The following is a 19,962-nucleotide window of genomic DNA, read 5'->3' as shown; positions in this document are numbered from 1 at the left end:
AGGGCGGGGAGATTATCCTCTCTAGATTTATGAGCTCTTTCTTTGGCAGGCCTAACACTGATGGCTCAGTTCATTGGGAAACTAGACAGCTGACTAGACAGCCAAGTAGAAACCTTTTAAATTAGAATTAAGGTCAGGGATGGGGGACCTGATGCCCTCCAGATGATGTTGGGTTCCATCAGGGATGATGGGAGTTGTAATCTGACAATGTCTGGAGGACCACAAGTTCACCGTCTCTTATTTAGGCACAGTTAATATCGCCAATACTGCAAGGTCAGCTGCAACATAAGTCACTTCGACCTGGTCTAAAGCTCTTCATTTCAATAGGGATTTTATTGTTTATTTTTTTTTAGAAAAATGTATTTATATCCTGGCCTTTCTCCAAGGAGCTGAAATTGGTAGTTCCACACAGTGGTTACTCATTTTAACCTTGTAAGGTAGGTTAAGCTAGGAAATGGTCAGCCAGTGAACTTGATGGCTAAGCTAAATTACGCCACACACTGGCATTCGTTGTAATTAAAGAAGAAAGAACTCACAGTTCCAGAAGGTTCTGAAGCCATGATTTACAGCTCTAAAACACACAAAGCAAGGCGCCTTCCTGTTGGCTTCAGTTGTCTTAGCCCACTGACATTTTTTAGACATCATAATGATATCTTTCAATATAATGGAAGGTTACCAATGAAACAGGAGCTTTTAAGGAATCTGTTTCCTCCACACCCAGATCACCTCTAGGAATGCCTCTGATGTAACCTCTGATCTGTGCAAGTAACTCTCTGATACAGTGAGCTCAGGGGCATAATGGATGCTAATGAATGCCTCAGGTAGCAATATGCCTGTTACTATTTCCAGAAGAAATTAGTGAGCTGTGGCTCATAAAATAAAATATTAAAACGCCTTTGAAGTCTTGGGTACATACAGTGCAGTAACACTCCTTTATATACTTTGCCGAGGCTTATTTAAATTGTGATGTCGTTGTGGAAAGGCCCACAGACACTCCCAGGATGGCAAATATTAAATAACTTACCTCATAGAGCAGTGAAACAGCGGTAAATGACAATTAAGATGAAGGAGAAGCAGGCATGTCTATTTAGTTAATGCGTTTCTGCATTGCTGGATGTGCAGGAAAAGGCAATGTAAATATGGAAGGTGATGATAAAGGATTGTCTTGAAAAATCTGGTCATGCTTAGAGTCACCATGTTTGCCTTGGTCTTAGCTTCTCCTACAAAGTGGAGGATGTACTTTTTGGATGGGATTTCTTTGCAACATTCCAAATACTGGCTGCACTGGGGACGAGTTATTACTGTCCCTGCACACCTATGCAAACATGGGGGCCAAAATACTTTATAGTCTTATAATTCAAATTTACTAGTGAGGTCAATGCTGGGTGAGGTCAATGCTAGGTCTAAGGAAAGACAAGAAATCGCCAAAACTTTGGATGCCACAGATCTCTGCCTCCATTCTTTGTACAAGCTCTTGAACTGTTCCTAGGTTAAAAGCATAGCCAGCGAACCACTGCAACGATTGAGAAACCAAAATAAAGGAAGGTGTGAGAGGGAGCAGCTTATGACACCTGTGTAGCCCTGTTTCATGCTATACTTGGGGAAACAAATCATTGTTCCCCCAAAACAAAATATACTGACTTGTGACTAGCAGCGGGAAAATGTGATAACTCCCTATCGAAAGTGCTGCTGTTGGGGAAATATTGGAGTTCAATACCATGTAGGTTCAGCCTGGACGGCCGGTAAAATCCAGGCTCCAATTGTGTCAGTTAACAAGACGTTTATTTAAGTGTCGCAAAGAAAGCACAGCAAAACCTCAACCAGCAAGTAGTTGATGGGTGGCACCACCAACATGAAAAAAGCACAATCATTTATACACTTGTAAGCAAAGGGAAGGGACGCGGGTGGTGCTGTGGGTAAAACCTCAGCGCCTAGGACTTGCCGATCGTCAGGTCGGTGGTTCGAATCCCCGCGGCGGGGTGCGCTCCCGTTGCTCGGTCCCAGCGCCTGCCAACCTAGCAGTTCAAAAGCACCCCCGGGTGCAAGTAGATAAATAGGGACCGCTTACTAGCGGGAAGGTAAACGGGGTTTCCGTGTGCTGTGCTGGCTCGCCAGATGCAGCTTGTCACACTGGCCACGTGACCCGGAAGTGTCTTCGGACAGCGCTGGCCCCCGGCCTCTTAAGCGAGATGGGCGCGCAACCCCAGAGTCGGACACGAGTGGCCCGTACGGGCAGGGGTACCTTTACCTTTACCTTTACCTTTAAGCAAAGGGAGGCAAAGCAGCAGTGATGGCCATATATGACAGTACTTCCTTCTACTTGTTTAATCACAAGGCATAGCAACCTTCTTATCTTTCCCTTCTTCCTTTGCCCTTCATGGTTAACGCAATAGCTCCTGTGGTACACGTTGTTCTGTCCTTCTCTCATGATTTTCTTGCAGACACAGCCGTCACATTTCAACCTTCACTCACCCAGCCCTCCTCACACACAGTTCCAAAGTTTAATTTTACTATATCTGTAATTCCCATGACACTGTCTTGAAGGGAGACCAGTGGATACAGTTCAACAGCAATCAGCTGTACAAGTTACCGTGCTCTAAGTGGCTAGTACAGGAAGACTCCTGTTCTTGCCATACCAAAGATCCGGAAGAAAGAAAAGCATGGAACCAGTTTTCTACCTTGGTTTCCAAGGTATTGGCATTTGCATAGAAGAAGGAAGGGAATACTTGGTCCTTTGTCGGCTAATCATCACTTTTTCTTCTGAAACTTCCTTCCTCAGCTGCTTTTGCAGCCCTGGATACTCTATATGTATGTGTTTGAGATGAAGGGTGATACGGGTGAAAGGGGATTTTTTTTTAGGGGAAAGCCACTGGGAAGTGAAGGCTTAAGCCAGGGGGTCAGCAAACTTTTTCAGCAGGGGGCCGGTCCACTGTCCCTCAGACCTTGTGGGGGGCCGGACTATATTTTGAAGAAAAAATGAACAAATTCCTATGCCCCACAAATAACCCAGAGATGCATTTTAAATAAAAGGACACATTCTACTGATGTAAAAACATGCTGATTCCCGGACCGTCCGTGGGCCGGATTTAGAAGGTGATTGGGCTGGATCCAGCCCCCGGGCCTTCGTTTGCCTACCCATGGCTTAAGCACTGTGCAAATGGCCTTCTCCCTAAGGGTGCTTTAAATGGCAGAACTGACTGCAAGGCTTCACTGCACATGGCTGTTGTTGGGTAACATGTAATCTGCCCCTCATAACTGGAGTTTACCCCTACATAAGCAAGTGTAAGTACCTGCTGCCTGCCTGCAAACTCCAAAGCCACCTACAGGGCGGGGCATAAGGGGAGCCTGCAAGTATAATTGCAGCCATTGCTACCTGCAGGAGTACTTTGTGGCACCTGTTTGTGTTGCAAAATGAACACATGTGTGTTATTTTTCATGTGATAATGTATATTCCCTCCCACCCCACTTTTCTTTTGCATTGATGTTTTTTGTTAGGGCATCGATCCTGTTTGTTTCAATACAAATATGATCCTATTGGTTTCAATATAATACGTAGGAACTGAGCAGCAGAGGAACAGGTAGTACGGGAGCACCCTCTTCTGAAGAGCTCATGGATTGCATATTTCTTGTTGTTATCATCTAGGCTGGAGTCCTTATGGACCCCACTTTCTTCCACCTTGCATCATATTTTTCTTTACAGTATAGCCTTTCTATGTTTTTCTTTACTACTATGGAAATCTGGCCTTCTTTTCCTGCTCCTCATTCATTCATTCGTCTCTTCTCTTTCTCCTTCCCTTTCTCAGTTTCTCTCTAGTAGACAACTGTGGTGTTTGCTGGTGTGATCTTCCTTAGGTAAGGTCAACACACTGGTTGAGAGCCAATGATGTATTTGAGAACTGCTTTGGATCTGTGGGCACAGCAGGAATTTTGAGAAAGTGCAGTGGATTCCAGTCACAAAATGGCTGCTGAGGGATGTGTGGCATAACACAAAATGGCTCCCATAGGGGACATGACACAATACAAAATGACTGCCACATATAAAAATAGGGAAGGCTACAAAATGGCGCAGGCATGCCACCCCATCACCCCTCCCCACAATCAATGGATAAAAAGGCTCCTATATCAACCATTGCTGCACTCTCTCTTTGCACCTCCCCTCTGCTCAGAATGGAAGAAAGAGTGGGTGCCCAAAGAAATGTAGGCCTGTTCAATACAGAACAGGCTGAGCTAGGACAAGCATTAGCTGAACAAGAAGATGGAACAGTCTTTGGTCCATTATGAATATTTATACTGAATCATTTACAAGGCGCCACTGGCAATACAGGCAGGCACACCGGCGCCTGCAAAGACCATGTTGACAAGCCTCTTCCATTTCTATGACAGCAGAGTTAGCTAAAGGTCTTCAAATGTATTTTCTGCGGTTGTATTTGCATTGTTGTTTAGTCTGTTTTATCTTCAAAAAACCTACAAAGTGCAACCCCCTCATCAGTGCTATTCTTACCTCCAATCCCGAACACAGGCTACCTATCCTGCAAGGAGGGACTTTTGCCTTCTTAACTCCAACGCTGGCTATGCTCTCTCTCCCCCGATGGAAGTGCCCAGAGTGGACCCAAAATTCCAGCTCATTGGATACTTCTTCTCCAGACTTTGTTGAGACCTGGCAAGAACGAATGCGAGAGGTAACCCACTGGGCATTCCATATATATGTGGAGGAATATCTTGAAGTTTGGTTCTGAATAGTAGGATATCCTACAAGTTTATGTAGCTTCTCCAATAGCTATGGAGAGGGTAATTTCACTTTTGCTTTCAATTCTTCTCTTGATCAGCCACAGGGAGATTATACTTTACTTGCTCTTTGACTGGGTCCATATGTTAGAGGACCAGCATGGTTTCTATTCCCCATAGTTCCTTTCCATGGTCTTCCAACAGGGCCAGTGCCAAAGGTCAGCATGGTTGGGCATCTGCCAGTGGTCCACATCCTAGCAGGACTTGCTGCAGTGAGGAGATAGATTCATTGAGTTGGGCATGCATGAAGGGTATCTTGCCCAAGGGCCCTCCAAAACCTGGAGATTTCCCTGTTCTCCAGTAATAATTAAAGTCTACAGTACCATGGGAGATGTTGAGGACATGATTATGTCTCACATATATAAAACTAACCAAGATGGCAGCTTAAATACTTAAACATTTTGTTATGGTAGAAATTTCAATGTCACTATTAAAAGCTGATGTGCAGGGAAAGAATCTACATTAAAATAAAATCAATGGAAAGTAAGAACATAAGAAGAGCCTGCTGGATCAGGCCAATAGTCCATCTATTCCAGCATCCTCTTCTCACAGTGGCTTCCCAGATGCCCACGGAAACCTCCAGCAACTGGTATTTAGCAGCATTACTGCCTCCAACCATGAAGGCAGGAGGAAGATAATCTAAAACTAACTTTTGCAGGAGGGGAATTTGAGGAACTGAGGCAGATAGTGGTGGTGAGAGATGAAGTTATAGGCCTAATAGACTGAGTAAAAGCTGACAAATTGCTGGGTTCAGATAACAACCACCTGAGAACTATCAAAGAACACAAATGTGCAATTGCTGATCCTCTTATATATGTAACTTGTGTCTCAGATCAGTCTCTGTACTTGAGGACTGGAAAGTAGCAATGCAACATCAGTTTTAAAAAAAGATTGGCAAGGGGGCAGTCCTGGAAATTACAAGTCAGTTAGCTTAACACCTGTCCTGGGAAAACTGGTTGGAAGTATTATTAAAGATACAATAACCAAGCATATTGAAGGACAAAGCTTGCAGAAGTTTATTTGTGAAATGTTTATTTTTTCTTTCTCTGTTTCAGTTGCAGGGAGCAATCATGGTAGCTTCCTGCTTCCAAATCTTTATTGGTTTTTCTGGTCTTATTGGATTTCTGTTGAGGTTCATTGGCCCTTTGACAATTGCCCCAACCATTTCCTTGGTGGCACTGCCTCTCTTTGTCTCTGCAGGAGAAGAGGCAGGACAACACTGGGGTATAGCAGCCGTGTAAGTTTTACCTCCCTTTAATACCAAGATGAATGTGATGCAAACAGAGAACATATACCCAGTGCTTTTTTCTGGGGGTATGCAAGGGTACGCATAACCCTAAACATTTTGTGAATCTTTGTACTTTTGTCTATTATTATTATTATTATTATTATTATTATTATTAGGCCATCAGTTAGATTCCACCCTATATGTATCAACAAGCAAATGTAAAATAATCCATACCTGGGACGAAGTCACAGTTACTTGGAAACAATGCATCTTTACTGGGCAAAATAATGAAATTACCAATTTCTGTTGTTAGTTCCATGCCTCGTTTCAGTCACACTCCTTTCATGGCATGTGCTTTATGCTCACATGTAGATTTATTCTTCAAGGCATTGAATAGGCTTGATCCTCTGATTTTTACAATGAGCTTTTCATCTGTTTCTAAGTGTGGAATACTAATAAGTGCACATCGCTTGAAACAAAGCTGCTTGAATTAACTGTTGTTGTTTTGTTTTTTTACCCTGCTTTTCTGTCACAGGACACAAAGTGGCTTACAAGATTTACAAACACAATAAAACTAATGAAACACAACAATGCACAATAATCAGAAAATACAAATGCACGACATACACAACAGCAGATTAACAATGCAATCCACTGCTTTGCATATCAGCTCAGATCAAAGTAAATTCCAGTGAATTAAGTAAGGTCTGCTTGCATGTAAATATTAGGATCCCAGCCTAAAATAGGTATTTTGGAAAACAGAAAAATCCAGTCATGAGAACTTTGATATCAGATGCTTGTCTCTGTTTGTAACTTGCACTGAGGTTTGTGGAATTTTGTAAGATGATTCAGGACCGTTGGTATCTCAGTAAATGAAGACGATCCCATACAATAGTGTAGAAAAAACAGTGTAATAAACATGGTTGTGAAAAGTCAGTGTAGTAGGAACATGGTGCCCCAATATCTGAATAAGTTCAACGCAAGCATACAAGTGGCACAAATGTTTGTATTTGTTCCTGTATAAATACTCCCTTAAGTTCTGAATCAGGACCTCCAAGTCAACATAAAACATAAACAACTTTTTCTTAACTTTCTTTTCCACCTCAGAACCATATTCTTCATAGTTCTGTTCTCTCAGTACCTGAAAAACGTCCCTGTTCCGGTGCCATCTTACAGCACAAGCAAGAGATGCCATTTCTCCAAGATCTACCTCTTCCAGATTTTCCCTGTGAGTTAACCCCTTTGAACTTTTGGTGACCAGATAGACCACAGCAGGTAGACTAAAATAAAACTAAAGCGTGCTTCATTTCAGTCACCTAACGAATTGCATTGACTTCCACTTGCTCGTTGGCAATGAAATAAGCCAGCTGTAGAGGAAGATTGCCAATTGTTTCGCGCTGTGTCTTACCAACTTGCCTTTATTTGCGTGGGGATTTGGTGGTTTTTGTTATGATTGAGTAGCTATACCACAACTACATTTCTTTGATGCTCTTTGCAAATGTAATGGGAAATACTGTTGAACTATACAACTTCTAGTCTGTAGGAGCGAGTCCTGCCACTAACAAAGATTCATTGTCTTCTGTAACTGATTAGGTGCTGTTTGGCCTCACACTTACTTGGCTTCTCTGTTTTATACTTACCATCACCAATGTGTTCCCTTCGGACCCACTTGCTTATGGCTACAAAGCTCGGACTGACAGCAAAGGGGATGTTCTTTCACAAGCTCCCTGGTTTCGGTTTCCTTACCCAGGTATTGTCATGCCGTAATGTTGCTGATTTTTTGCCTCCCCATTGGGAGTGAAAACATTAATCAACTTCTTGGTTCTCTTTATTAGTTGATTTCAGATTAATGTTAATATGGTCTTCTTCAGACAAAAGGGCTTCATTGTTAACAGTACAGTGGTACCTCAGGTTACATACACTTCAGGTTACATACGCTTCAGGTTACAGACTCTGCTAACCCAGAAATAGTACCTCGGGTTAAGAACTTTGCTTCAGGATGAGAACAGAAATCGTGCTCCAGCGGTGCGGCGGCAGCAGGAGGCTCCATTAGCTAAAGTGGTGTTTCAGGTTAAGAACAGTTTCAGGTTAAGTACGGACCTCCGGAACGAATTAAGTACTTAACCCGAGGTACCACTGTACTGGTAACAGTCTATATATATCTGTTGATTCTGCCAATGTGTTTAAGACTATGTTTCAAACAATAATTGGGTATTTATTACAGTGTGTAGGCATAGCCAGGAGGAATCAGCTGTCCCCCTCCCCCAATCAAGTTAATAAATAAATAAAAATACTTAACTAAAAGTAGAAATTGTAGAAAGATTTGACAGATTTTTCTGAGCACTTGAGGTCAAAAGAAAGTAATTTAAAACAACAGTTGTGGAGACATTTCGTTCTGAATCTGCTAGACAGAGCCAGAGAGAGGATGATGACAGGTGGGTGTCTTGCCCCCGCCCCAACATAAATCCTGGCTACACCCATGTTACAGTGGCATAGCTGCCCATCCTATACAGGGATGCAACCTTTTGGGGGGGTAAAATTTTGGAGCAGCAAGATTGTCTAGGAGTTGACTTGGAAGCAGGTAGAGGTGGATATGCAAGAACACAACTGACAGGACTGATCCTCGTTCCAGGCACTTCTGATTTAGGCAACAGCCACTCTTCCATAGTGAGACATTGCACGCAAATAGTCCATCCTTGGCGACAGCTTCCACTTGGGAAAATGTGAGGGACAACATGTTCAAGTTCGTACTTGAATGATACACCATGTAATGACTGATATGTCGAGCAAGTTAAAGTAGCTTCCCCTGCGGTGGTTATCGCCTGCAAAACAGTCCTAATTGTTGTCCTGTTAATAATTGTAATCGGCAAAATAACAGTTCCTTTGGCTCCAACATTCAACAACATCTCGAGAAGTTTTAGCTACTTATGCTGGTGAGCTTCACCAGCCTCAGATCCACAGTCTCAACATGGACACTTTGTTTTTGTGTTTGCGACACACAGGTCAATGGGGAGTTCCAACCATTAGCTTGGCCGGGATTTTTGGCATCATAGCTGGAGTGATCTCCTCCATGGTGGAGTCAGTAGGAGATTACTATGCCTGTGCTCGTTTATCTGGTGCTCCACCTCCTCCCAAGCATGCAATCAACCGTGGAATTGGAGTGGAGGGGATTGGCTGCCTTCTGGCAGGAGCCTGGGGGACAGGAAATGGCACCACTTCATACAGTGAAAACGTGGGTGCTTTGGGGATCACTCGGGTAAGTCTGATTTCAGTACGATAAATTGAATTCCACTGCAGCAAAGTGCCAGCATTTTTGCAGAAGAGGCAGCCACACATGTGCTCTTAAAACAGGCACCCCCAACCTTTGGCCCTCCAGATGTTTTGGACTACAATTCCCATCATCCCTGACCACTGGTCCTGTTACCTAGGAATCATGGGAGTTGTAGGCCAAAACATCTGGAGGGCCGTATGTTGGGGGTGCCTGTCTTAAAACAAACGTGGGCTATGCAGGGATAGTATCTTCCCAACCATTCTAATGCCAGGGAACTCTTTCCACATTAGGTTGTCTGCTGAGCAACACTGAGGGCATCTGCTGTGGGAATCCTGTGCTTTGCAGAGGATTCTGGGGAGTTTTCTAGAGTAAACATTCAGTTTGTGTGTAGGGCATTGGCCAGGCCACACACACCATTGGCACATCCGAACTGAGAGCATACCCTGAGAATCCCCCAATACTCCCCTGGATCTGCACACTGCAGGAGGAGATCAGCAGCGGCGGGCAGGCTCAACGCTCACATTGTGGTCTGTGTAAAAAGTGTAGCGAAGGGGAATGAAAGAAAAAGTTAATGGGGCTAGGCGCCATCTTGCTGCCCTATGCTTGAGGCACTAGCACAAGCTCTGCTAAGCTTCTAAATGAGCACGTTTGCTGGATTGCTGTGCTGAAGAGTCCTTCCAAGCAGCCTGTTGCTCCGTGTAGACCTACCTCATTCAGAGGGTTAGCTTTTCTCTCTAATGAGCCACAACATTTTAGTCCTTTCCGTGGCAGTATATTATCAGAAATCAAGTTGTGCAGTAATATGATTACCTTCAGAAAGTTTATTAATGTTCTATAGGTTATAGAAAGAACAAGGGTGAGGGGAACCTCTGCCCCACAGGTCTGTTTCCCACAAACCATGCCCACCTGATGCTATGTTTAATATCTGCTATTGTCATTTAGGGAACGCGGGTGGCACTGTGGGTAAAACCTCAGCGCCTAGGACTTGCCGATCGCATGGTCGGCGGTTCGAATCCCCGCGGCGGGGTGCGCTCCCGTCGTTCGGTCCCAGCGCCTGCCAACCTAGCAGTTCGAAAGCACCCCCGGGTGCAAGTAGATAAATAGGGACCGCTTACCAGCGGGAAGGTAAACGGCGTTCCATGTGCTGCGCTGGCTCGCCAGATGCAGCTTGTCATGCTGGCCACGTGACCCGGAAGTGTCTGTGGACAGCGCTGGCTCCCGGCCTATAGAGTGAGATGAGCGCACAACCCTAGAGTCTGGCAAGACTGGCCCGTACGGGCAGGGGTACCTTTACCTTTACCTTATTGTCATTTAGAGCATTTATAGGGAATATTGTTAACACCTCTTATAAGTATTTATTAATAGAACATGGAACACTATAAAAACAAAGCATCTTTAACAGGAAAATCCATGGAACAACCAGAAAGGCTGTATTTCCATTGGTATAAAAAACACCTGGCTTGGCTATTGAGTCTTACTGTAATCTTATCTGATAACATAGCTATTATTATTAGTTATTACATTTATCAGAGCATTTACTCAGTAAAAAGTCTCAAAGCGGCTTGACAAGGTAAAATACAACATGTAAAAGCCATTTAAGACCTGGCAAAATAAAACAGTGAACAAACTTAATAGTATGCTTATTCAGCAACATATTAATAAGGGCAAGGTCCTACCTTCCACCCTAAAAAATGAGTACCGCTGTAGGAGGCAACATGAGCTAATTAACCAAAGCCCTACTGTCAGCACTGACAGAGCTCTGAAACATATCCATATCATTTTCTTTGTCCTTTTGTGGGGGCTTTTAATTTTCTTCTGTTCTTCTCAACACAGGTCGGGAGTAGAATGGTCATTGTGGCTGGGGGCTGCGTTATGCTTTTGACTGGTATGTTTGGCAAGGTTGGAGCTATATTTGCCAGCATTCCAACTCCCATCATTGGAGGAATGTTTTTTGTGATGTTTGGCATCATCACGGCTGTGGGAGTTTCCAATTTACAGGTGAGAGTTTTGCTTCAAAAATCAATTTAGTTCTGCATAGGTGAGGAGGAGCCATTTGTGCGCAGTTTCAGTTTCTCTTGAGATCCTCAGCACTCAAATGCTAATCTGACATCCACCAAACATTTTAAAGCACATGGCTCACCCCCTAGCCCCCTACAAATCCTGGGAACTGTAGTTTAAGGCTGCTTAGGACTGTAGCTCTGTGAGGGGGAAACTACAGTTCCCACAATTCTTTGTGGGGTATGTGCTTTAAATGTATGGTGTGGGTGAGTTATTGTATCCTGCCTCTTAGCCTAAATATAGTCCATCAAGGCATCTTACATTAAAGAAAAAACATAATCTGTGACAGCTAAAAAATAATTGAATAGCACAAATTTCATATTAAATGTGTTTCAGGTAAGAAAGTTATCAAGGACCATTGCAGATGGGTAACAAGATGTAATAAGTAGTTCTTCCTATTTTGCATGGTTGGTGTGTCTACAGCTGAGATGATAGGCAAGGATTGCAAATTGTTAAGACTGCTAGTTGCACAGATGGGATAGTTACAGTTTATGAAAGACAATGAATTGGGTTGTTATTGAGGGGATGGGAATTCACAAAATTTCAATTTTCGGTGAGATATATGCCAAGGATAATTTTTCACTGTAAGTAGAGAAGCATTTCAGAAAGTTGAAGGAACCTGGTAACATGACCTTAAGATGAAGATGATTTGAGATCATTAACAAATCCAAAAGTGTCAATGAACTATGAGTTAACTTCTTTTAAAAAGTACAGGTGTGTTCAAACTACAATATTTAATAGAAATAAAACAAAACTATTAAGTTTAAACATTAACACTGCTTTTAAAAAATGGGATAAATCGGCAGGTTGAAATGTGTCCTAAAACCAAGGAGACATCTTTCTAACGGAATAGATTGCCTTTATCAACATCATTATCTGATAGAAAAGATTACAAGAGATTTTCCGAGCTGATAAAAGGTGAAGATTTTATTGTTAGATAAAACTGCTATCATAAAAAAGCGTTATCAAAGGCTTTATCTTTGTTTGAAAATTATTCATTTTCTTTTTCATCAAGGATACTTACATATCTTATATTGAAAAGTAAACACCCTAGTGTAGTGTTAATGGCTTTATAGAAACCCAAAGAGAGCAGCTTGACTGCTTGCCCAAACTTGTCTATTATCAGATTAAAATAAGTCTAAAACAATTAAAGCATTCTTCTTAGAACAGCACTGAAGCAATACCCAACTACTTCACTTATCATTGTCTTGGGTACCATAAAAGCATAAGTGTGCCATATTTCAGTTCTTTCATACCATCAACTTTCGAGTTGTGAAATATATTCAAGACTATATTGCCCTGAAATATTTAATATTACTATGTTATACAAATAGGCATGCACAGGGTGTGCTGGACACATCCTAATGTTTTTTTAAAAAACCTGGGGATTCTGGTGAGGAGGAGAGCACAGCGTAGCAACCCAGATCCCATGTCCCGCCACTTCCAGAGACAGATGTAAGCAGAAACAGAAGCTGCAGATCTCTTCCAGCCTTTTTCTTCTGCCTGCGTCTGTCACTGTCTTATGGCTCTTTCTCTGTCTGAGCTCAGAGTCTGCGACACCTGCTTAGGGGCACTGATGAAAACCTTCAAGGGCACCATGGTGCCTGTGGGCACCCGGTTGGCAACTCTTGCCCTACTGTAACTCAACGTGATGCTAAGCCTAAGCATGTGCATCTGAAACCACCACATATTGCTTCCCCATTTTCCCTGGGCTTTCCTTATTCTGTTTCCCTTGTGTTGAATTTTAGAGTATAAGCCCTTTGGTGTATGGACTTGCCCTCTTATACTCAGTAAAGCACTATGCACACAGATGGAATAATAAAGAATCAACAATGCTGCATTGTCTACATACCAAAAATAGCTGGTGAAATTAATGGATATTGTGGTATCCATTTGTTTTCCCTCTAAAGACCATCTTCTCTTTATTCAGTATACAGATATGAACTCTTCAAGAAACCTTTTCATTTTTGGATTTTCTATATTTGCGGGTCTGACGGTTCCATTCTGGGTGCAGAAAAATTCAGAATTGGTGGAAACAGGTGAATGTTGTTTTATTATATTTTGTTTTTTTGCCTGATGTCAACAGAAAATGAATTAGAAATGTAACCCACAAAAATTGGGATGTGGTTCCCATAATTAACTTCTGCCCGCACTGTGGTTTCAGTTACATTGCTTCTGCCAACCCAGGAGTTTGAAAGCACACCAGTGCAAGTAGATAAATAGGTACTGCTGTGGCGGGAAGGTAAACGGCATTTCCATACTCTCTGGTTTCTGTCACAGTGTTCTGATGCACCAGAAGCTGTTTAGCCATCCTGGCCACATGACCTGGAAAGCTGTCTGTGGTCAAACACCAGCTCCCTCAGCCTGAAGCAAGATGAGTGCCGCACCCCATATTTGCCTTAACTGTCCAGGGGTCCCTTACCTTAGATTTCATGTACAGTATTTGAATGACTGGACTTTGACAGATACAGTGCTCATGCTAAGAAGCTGCCGTAGGTGGTTTCTCATCTGCTGCAAGTGGTTTTTGCCTTAAGATGCCAGATGATAACTGTTCCAGTCACATGTTTGTAGTCATCCTCCAAATTCACTTAACAGCATTATCAAAGCTGACTATGCCAACCATCTTTTTTGGGTGGAGACATGCATGCAAATCCATGTTTGTGCAGCCAGTTAAAGTGTATGGAATCTGTAGTTTGGGTCAAATGGGTTAAAATATGAAGACTTTTGTTTTAGCTTATTTTAATTTAATTTATACATTCCTTTCCCACAGTGTACCATGCCCAAAGCGACTTACAATAGATATCAGAACAATAGATATAAGGTATCTAATAGATATCAGGTATCTAAAAGAAGAGGGACGTGGGTGGCGCCGTGGGTTAAACCACTGTGCCGCTTGGGCTTGCTGATTGAAAGGTCGGCAGTTCGAATCCCTGCGATGGGGTGAGCTCCCATTGTTTGGTCCCAGCTCCTGCCAACCTAACAGTTCGAAAGCATGGCGTATGTAACCCGAGGTACCACTGTATGTGATAGCTTCCCTGTTGTGCCCAGTTCCAGGGCATCTGTCTGTTAAACAGAATATTGTTTGTTGGACAGAATATTTAGGTAAATATACACTTTTGAACCCAGAACAAAAACAACACTTTTAAAAAATGACTTCCATCATGAGCTGTAGGGACTTGTTGGGGTTTCTTATTTGTTTGGATTGTTTGTTTGACAAGTGGATTCTGTTTCTAGGAATTCAACAACTGGACCAAGTAATCAATGTGCTGCTCACCACAGGCATGTTTGTTGGGGGATTCCTGGGCTTTATCCTCGATAACACTATTCCAGGTAGGAATTATAATAATATCCCAGCTTCCTTAACTATATTCTAGTGTTCATTGCTAATGCGCAGTTGCACAGGTATGGCTGCCTTTGGTTGCCAGAGTTTTGGGGCCCCAGGTCATTTTCAGAATAAATCTGAGCTCCAGTCCTGATGGCTTTAAAAACCCAGAGATCTTTAGCTTTCTAGCCACTGCCTCTGAATCAGAAACACTGGAGCTCTTAAAACATTAGCTTAACAGAGGAGAACCTGTTTTTCCATGAGAGGCTCTGACGTGGCTGGGTCATGTTTAAATGACCCAACCACATGCTGGCGTAGGCCCTGACCACCGAGTCAGCAACATATTGGGAGCAGAGTGCTAGTTCCTTGGGGAAAACTAATCATGCAGTTGGCTTCCCAATGCTTGGCTGGGTCATTTAAAAGTTACCCTACAAGAGAGCAGCTCTCAACACAGCTGGAGTAAAATTTAAAGGAGCCAACTCCAGGTTTGGGAGGGGGGACTTTTGTGTGGTCATGGTGCGTCCATCGTTAGGGCAGGCAATCCCTGTCCTCTGGCCCCTGGATGAACAATATTCCGCAGATTTCAAGCTTTCATATATATATTTAAGAGTATGTTTCTAGCATTTGTAGAACATGAGAGAGGAGGCAAAATGGACAGGTATTTTTGTGACCAACTAACCTGCTTTCAGCGTCTTATTTCGCCACTGCCACCCCACCCAGATAACTTTCTGTAGTGGATCATGAATGTCAACAGTAGCCGTGAGGGTGGGGAGTATCCTAGAGCAATGCTATGCCAGGGGCATTGTGGGAAATTAAAATGGCAGCTATACTCAGCCACCTGGTGCCTCTCAGATCACTAGACTGGGGAGAAAATGGCGGGAAACATTGGCAGGCCTTGCCAGGCTTTTGCAGCTGTGTAGCTGCACCTGTGTCAGGTGCTGTGCTGTCCCTGAAAGCACTCTGCTGATTCAGTACAATTGTCCTCGGCGTTTTGATTTGAGGAGGCCGAGGGTGTGGCCGCTACACAGATTGGGATCAGGGAGGTTTCTTTTTAGGGCAAGCCTTGTGGGTTCTGAGGGCAAAACTGCACTCATGTTTTGCTTTTTGTAGCAGAAAGTCACAGTCAAAACCACTTTACAGGTTTATAGTGGCAATTAGCATGACAGAGCTTGTGTTTATAATATATTCAGTCCTAAACCCTGAAAATCTTTTTATTGGAACTCTGAACAAGGCAAAAGCTACTATCACTCGGAGACTTTATGATATCGAATTACAACAAGAAGGCGCCCTACTCCCAGAGACGTATAGATGTTTAAAAGCTTGGCCTAATTTTGCAGCTGCCCTTTACTTAACTAACATCACTAACGAAGCCTATAGATGGGCTTTCTCTAGAGCCCGCTTTGAGACAATGCCCTCAGCAGTGCTGTACGGCAAATTCACGCGGGTTCCAATGCATGCGCGTCTCTGCCCTTGTATGTCTAATAAGGTAGAATCTGTCACACACATTCTTCTATCTTGCGAATTCTATAGTGAAGAACGAGTTCAACTTATTTTACCGCTTCTATCAAAATTTATACCCCTTCAATATTATTTGGAATCCTCCCCTGAAATTCTTCGAAAATACCTCCTGGAAGATTCCTCAAGCTCAATATCATATGAGGTGGCTAAATTTTGCACTTTAGTAATTAAGAAGCGTAAATCTCTTCTGTTGAATGGCACACTGCGAAGTTCCCTTGTGTAACCTTTTTTCTTTTCTGAAGTTGTTGCTGATTTCTTGTTGTCTGATCTTGTGGTGTTTAGTGTCACTGGCTTTGGCCGCAATAAACTTGAACTTGCCTATAATATATTCAGTATACTTCAGTCATTACACCGTGCCTTGCATTTTACCCATATTCAAAAAGAGTATGAGAGTTACATTCCTGACACTTTTCATATTTTTGTTATAACTGGGAAGTTGTGTTGCAAGAACTGATGCTTATTGTGAATGGCTTCTATTTTTTCTTATACTCTAAAATAACTGTTGTGTTTGTGTTTATGTGAGATTCATACTTTTTGTGGCACTCTATAGGATGCCTTTTTCTATTAGTCTCTGCTAACTATTCTGTTTTCCTTTGGTAGGGAGCTTGGAAGAGCGGGGACTCCTGGCATGGAAAGAGGGTTATAAGGCGGAATCTGACGATACTGTGAACACCTCGGACGTCTATGATCTACCCTTCGGAATAGGTTCTAAGTTCTGTGCTGCTGACTGGTTTCAGTACCTCCCAATGTGCCCAAAGCGGCCAGCCAGAAACAATGCAAAGGAGCGCAATAATTATGCACAGGAGAACAAAAGCAAATTTAATTCAGAAAAGGACACAGAAATAAACATCGACACGAGAATATAAGACTGCATCAGTAAACAAACTTGACTTGCTAAGCCATTGAAGCAACATCTTCCTTTTTTCTGGTTTCTTATCAACGAGATTGTGGCTGTAGCAAGAGACTAAGTTCTGGCAAACAACTCCATAATTTGCCATCAATGCAAATTGGCCATGTGTGCCAATTTCTCTGCTGAGAGAATACAGTGCCAGTTTGAGGGACAGCCTGGCTAGGGAGCCCAGCAGCACCCAAGACAAGAATTTGTTTTCCTGTCTACCGTGGGAAACTCTTTTCCTGAAAATTGAATCCGTGGTTCTTGAGTTTCTGAGTAACTAGACAAGCTAGTTTCAAGGAGCAAAGCTGCTGTCCTAGGCTTCCTTAAATCCAGCCTCAGCTTTTGTCTCTGATCATGTTCAGTTGGCCAGACTGCTTAATGTGTGTGTCACAATACTTTGTTGCTCCCACACCTTTTAGTCTTCGGCTTTGTTGAGTCCATAAGTATGGGGAACCTGTGGGCCGTCAAATGTTGTTGGACTCCATTAGCCTTAGCTCAACATGGCCAGTGGTCAGTAACGTCAGGAGTTGTAGTTCAACAACACCTGTGTTGTTTGCTACAACAGGCTCCTGAATTAAACTGGGGCTTCCAAAGTCTATAAAATAGTTCTAAGCTGCTTTTAGGCTTTCATGGAAGTCAGTGACTTCCATGTGAGAAGCCACACAGAACAAGATATGCTTGATCTTGATTATATTCATAAAATGTTGTGCTTTGTTTTTTAAATCTATCCTAAAGGATTCAATAAACTTTCCTCAGGGATGGACTCTTGATCATCTTCCTGTGTGTATATAACAAGAGACCTCTTAGGTTTACTGTTGGCATTATCCCAAAGGGCCTTCTGTCTAAGATACACAAAGCTTTAATTGTGGTAGACTAAGACTAGGGCATTCACATTCACCTTTTTTGAAAAAACTTTTGGAAAGCCAAGTTTCATTCTGGTGACTACTGGGATGACTCTCCTATACAGTGTTGAGGCCCAAATAAAACTCTGTGCCTCTGCCAAATTCTTAGGGCCGTTCTCTATTTCTGTTGAAATTCTCCTTGCTCAAAATATGCCCCAAATACATATCTGGTATTTTTAGGCCAGACAGGATGAATTTCCTTTACACTTATGTGTTGTTTCTTTCCATTTCTGCCTATCTGTTCATACTACAGAGCTCTTTTGCCGTTGCCTCCTATCTGTGCACAGTTCTCCATTTCCACTTTGCTGATCCTTCCTCAATTTCTCCCCATGTTCAGGCTTTCACAATCCCATCTACACTCACTTGGTATTTACCTGAAAACACTGTGCATTTTACTGGGCAAGAGCTGTATACAAATTATCCTACTACACCTGAGCCGCAGACAAAAGTATTTTAATTGCTCTTTTGACAAAAGAGTTTGTTTGTGTTAGTCACAAGCCTGCACGGTGCGTGCCCCATTCTTCTCCTACTGTGTGGTAGTGTCTGATAAGCGATAACATCAGCATGGGCTGTAACTAAGTTTCCTGCCTACCTTTCTATCCTTTGCTCTTACATGGGTGTTTTTATGTGGTTTCTCGGTATCAGCCACTTAAGATGCCCTACACAAGGTCTTACATAAGATTGTATTTGTAATGATATATGCTTTCTCCATGTGTTCAGTTGTCCTGACTCTGCCATGGGATTTTGCTTACATATGCTTAGTTCAGCGGTGGCTGAATTTGTGGCCCTCCAATTGTTATTGAACCACAACGCCTATAAACCATTGGCTGATGGGAAACTGCAGGTGTGGATTTTCCGGTCTGCTCCAGGAACAGCAGATGCAATCTGTCAGCTCAGCTGGAGGATGGAAGGATTCCGTTCTACCACATGCAGAACAGATACATGAAGTCCCTACTGCTTACAAGGCTAGCTGTTGCATGTGTGCACTTTTGAATGAGGGCCACCAGTCACATATGGATCAGAAGCTCCCATTCTACAGTATGCCAGTTGGTGACAGGTTTTTTAAAATTACTGTACCTCTTAAAATCAACCCAGCAGCAACTTTTATTTTTTAATAGAAGTATTTGCAAAACACCTCGGGTGGCACATAAAAGCATCTTGGGTACAGCCACTCATCCTCTCTCGCACACAAGACAAATCCTTGGCTCCCAAGTTGCTCCTCCATTCTTGTAAGGGGGTGGGAGAGGGTGGTTTCTGTCAAAGCCGCCTCCATCGACAGCCCTCTGTACCAAAGTCCAGGCCATTTTCAAGGGTCTAACAATCCTAAGGAGCAGATCTTGGGGGGGGGGGCAGAGGCAGGAAAGCATGGGGTGCGGGAGGGCAGCTGCCCCCCATAATTAAAATCAATACAAATCGGAGGTTCTGCCCCCTCAACAAAAGCCTGCCTCCCCCACAAAAATTCTGGCTATGCCCATGCAGGAAAGCCTTGTTCTGTGAACATGAACTCTGTTCTATTCTTGGGAAGCTAGAACTCAAGCTATCATCTTTCCTAAGATGGCATCTGCTGTGCACATTATCTAAATTTTGAAGACAAGCATTTTTCTTCAAAGCGATTATTTTATCCTCATGCTAGTGTGTGCAAATTTAACCAACCGTGTAATTAAGAGATTAAAACTTAGTTGGGCGACACTTTTTACCACTTCAAACCACTTTTTGTATACAACACTGTGGGTGAAGTGTTAACCCTGTATTAACAAGCTCTACCCCACCCAATTTGCATGCTTTTAATTTCACCTTCTCAATGTGCCATTAAAACGGATTATCCTATATTGTGGATTTGACAATCTTGTATGAAAAAAATGCTCTGTACACAAGCAAACTCTGTACTGAAAAATAAATAAATCATGATTTTTTTTGTTGTTACAAGTGTTTTTACTTGGCAGAAACCACCCCATATTTTGCTGTCTTCCTAATGGAGAAGTA

The 19,962-nt window shown here is 42.8% G+C and overlaps 1 protein-coding gene across 2 annotated transcripts in view; it reads left to right on the top strand.

Moving 5' to 3' along the window:
* Nucleotides 1-19,892, top strand: part of LOC308457871 (solute carrier family 23 member 1-like) — a 40,041-nt gene extending 20,149 nt beyond the window's left edge. For both annotated transcript variants that reach the window (XM_080972100.1, XM_080972099.1), the window contains exons 5-13: nucleotides 4,520-4,679; nucleotides 5,841-6,022; nucleotides 7,121-7,241; nucleotides 7,607-7,763; nucleotides 9,016-9,269; nucleotides 11,118-11,282; nucleotides 13,273-13,381; nucleotides 14,577-14,672; nucleotides 16,783-19,892. In XM_080972100.1, coding sequence (XP_080828226.1) covers nucleotides 4,520-4,679; nucleotides 5,841-6,022; nucleotides 7,121-7,241; nucleotides 7,607-7,763; nucleotides 9,016-9,269; nucleotides 11,118-11,282; nucleotides 13,273-13,381; nucleotides 14,577-14,672; nucleotides 16,783-17,048 — 1,510 coding nt within the window. In that variant the 3' untranslated portion in view covers nucleotides 17,049-19,892. The remainder of the gene's footprint in view (nucleotides 1-4,519; nucleotides 4,680-5,840; nucleotides 6,023-7,120; nucleotides 7,242-7,606; nucleotides 7,764-9,015; nucleotides 9,270-11,117; nucleotides 11,283-13,272; nucleotides 13,382-14,576; nucleotides 14,673-16,782) is intronic.
* Nucleotides 19,893-19,962: the final 70 nt, after the last annotated feature.

This window comes from Podarcis pityusensis (assembly GCF_964106645.2).
Source record: "Podarcis pityusensis genome assembly, chromosome: 10".
In the NCBI taxonomy this organism is placed as follows: domain Eukaryota; kingdom Metazoa; phylum Chordata; class Lepidosauria; order Squamata; family Lacertidae; genus Podarcis; species Podarcis pityusensis.
This window is presented reverse-complemented; position numbering and strand designations above follow the sequence as displayed.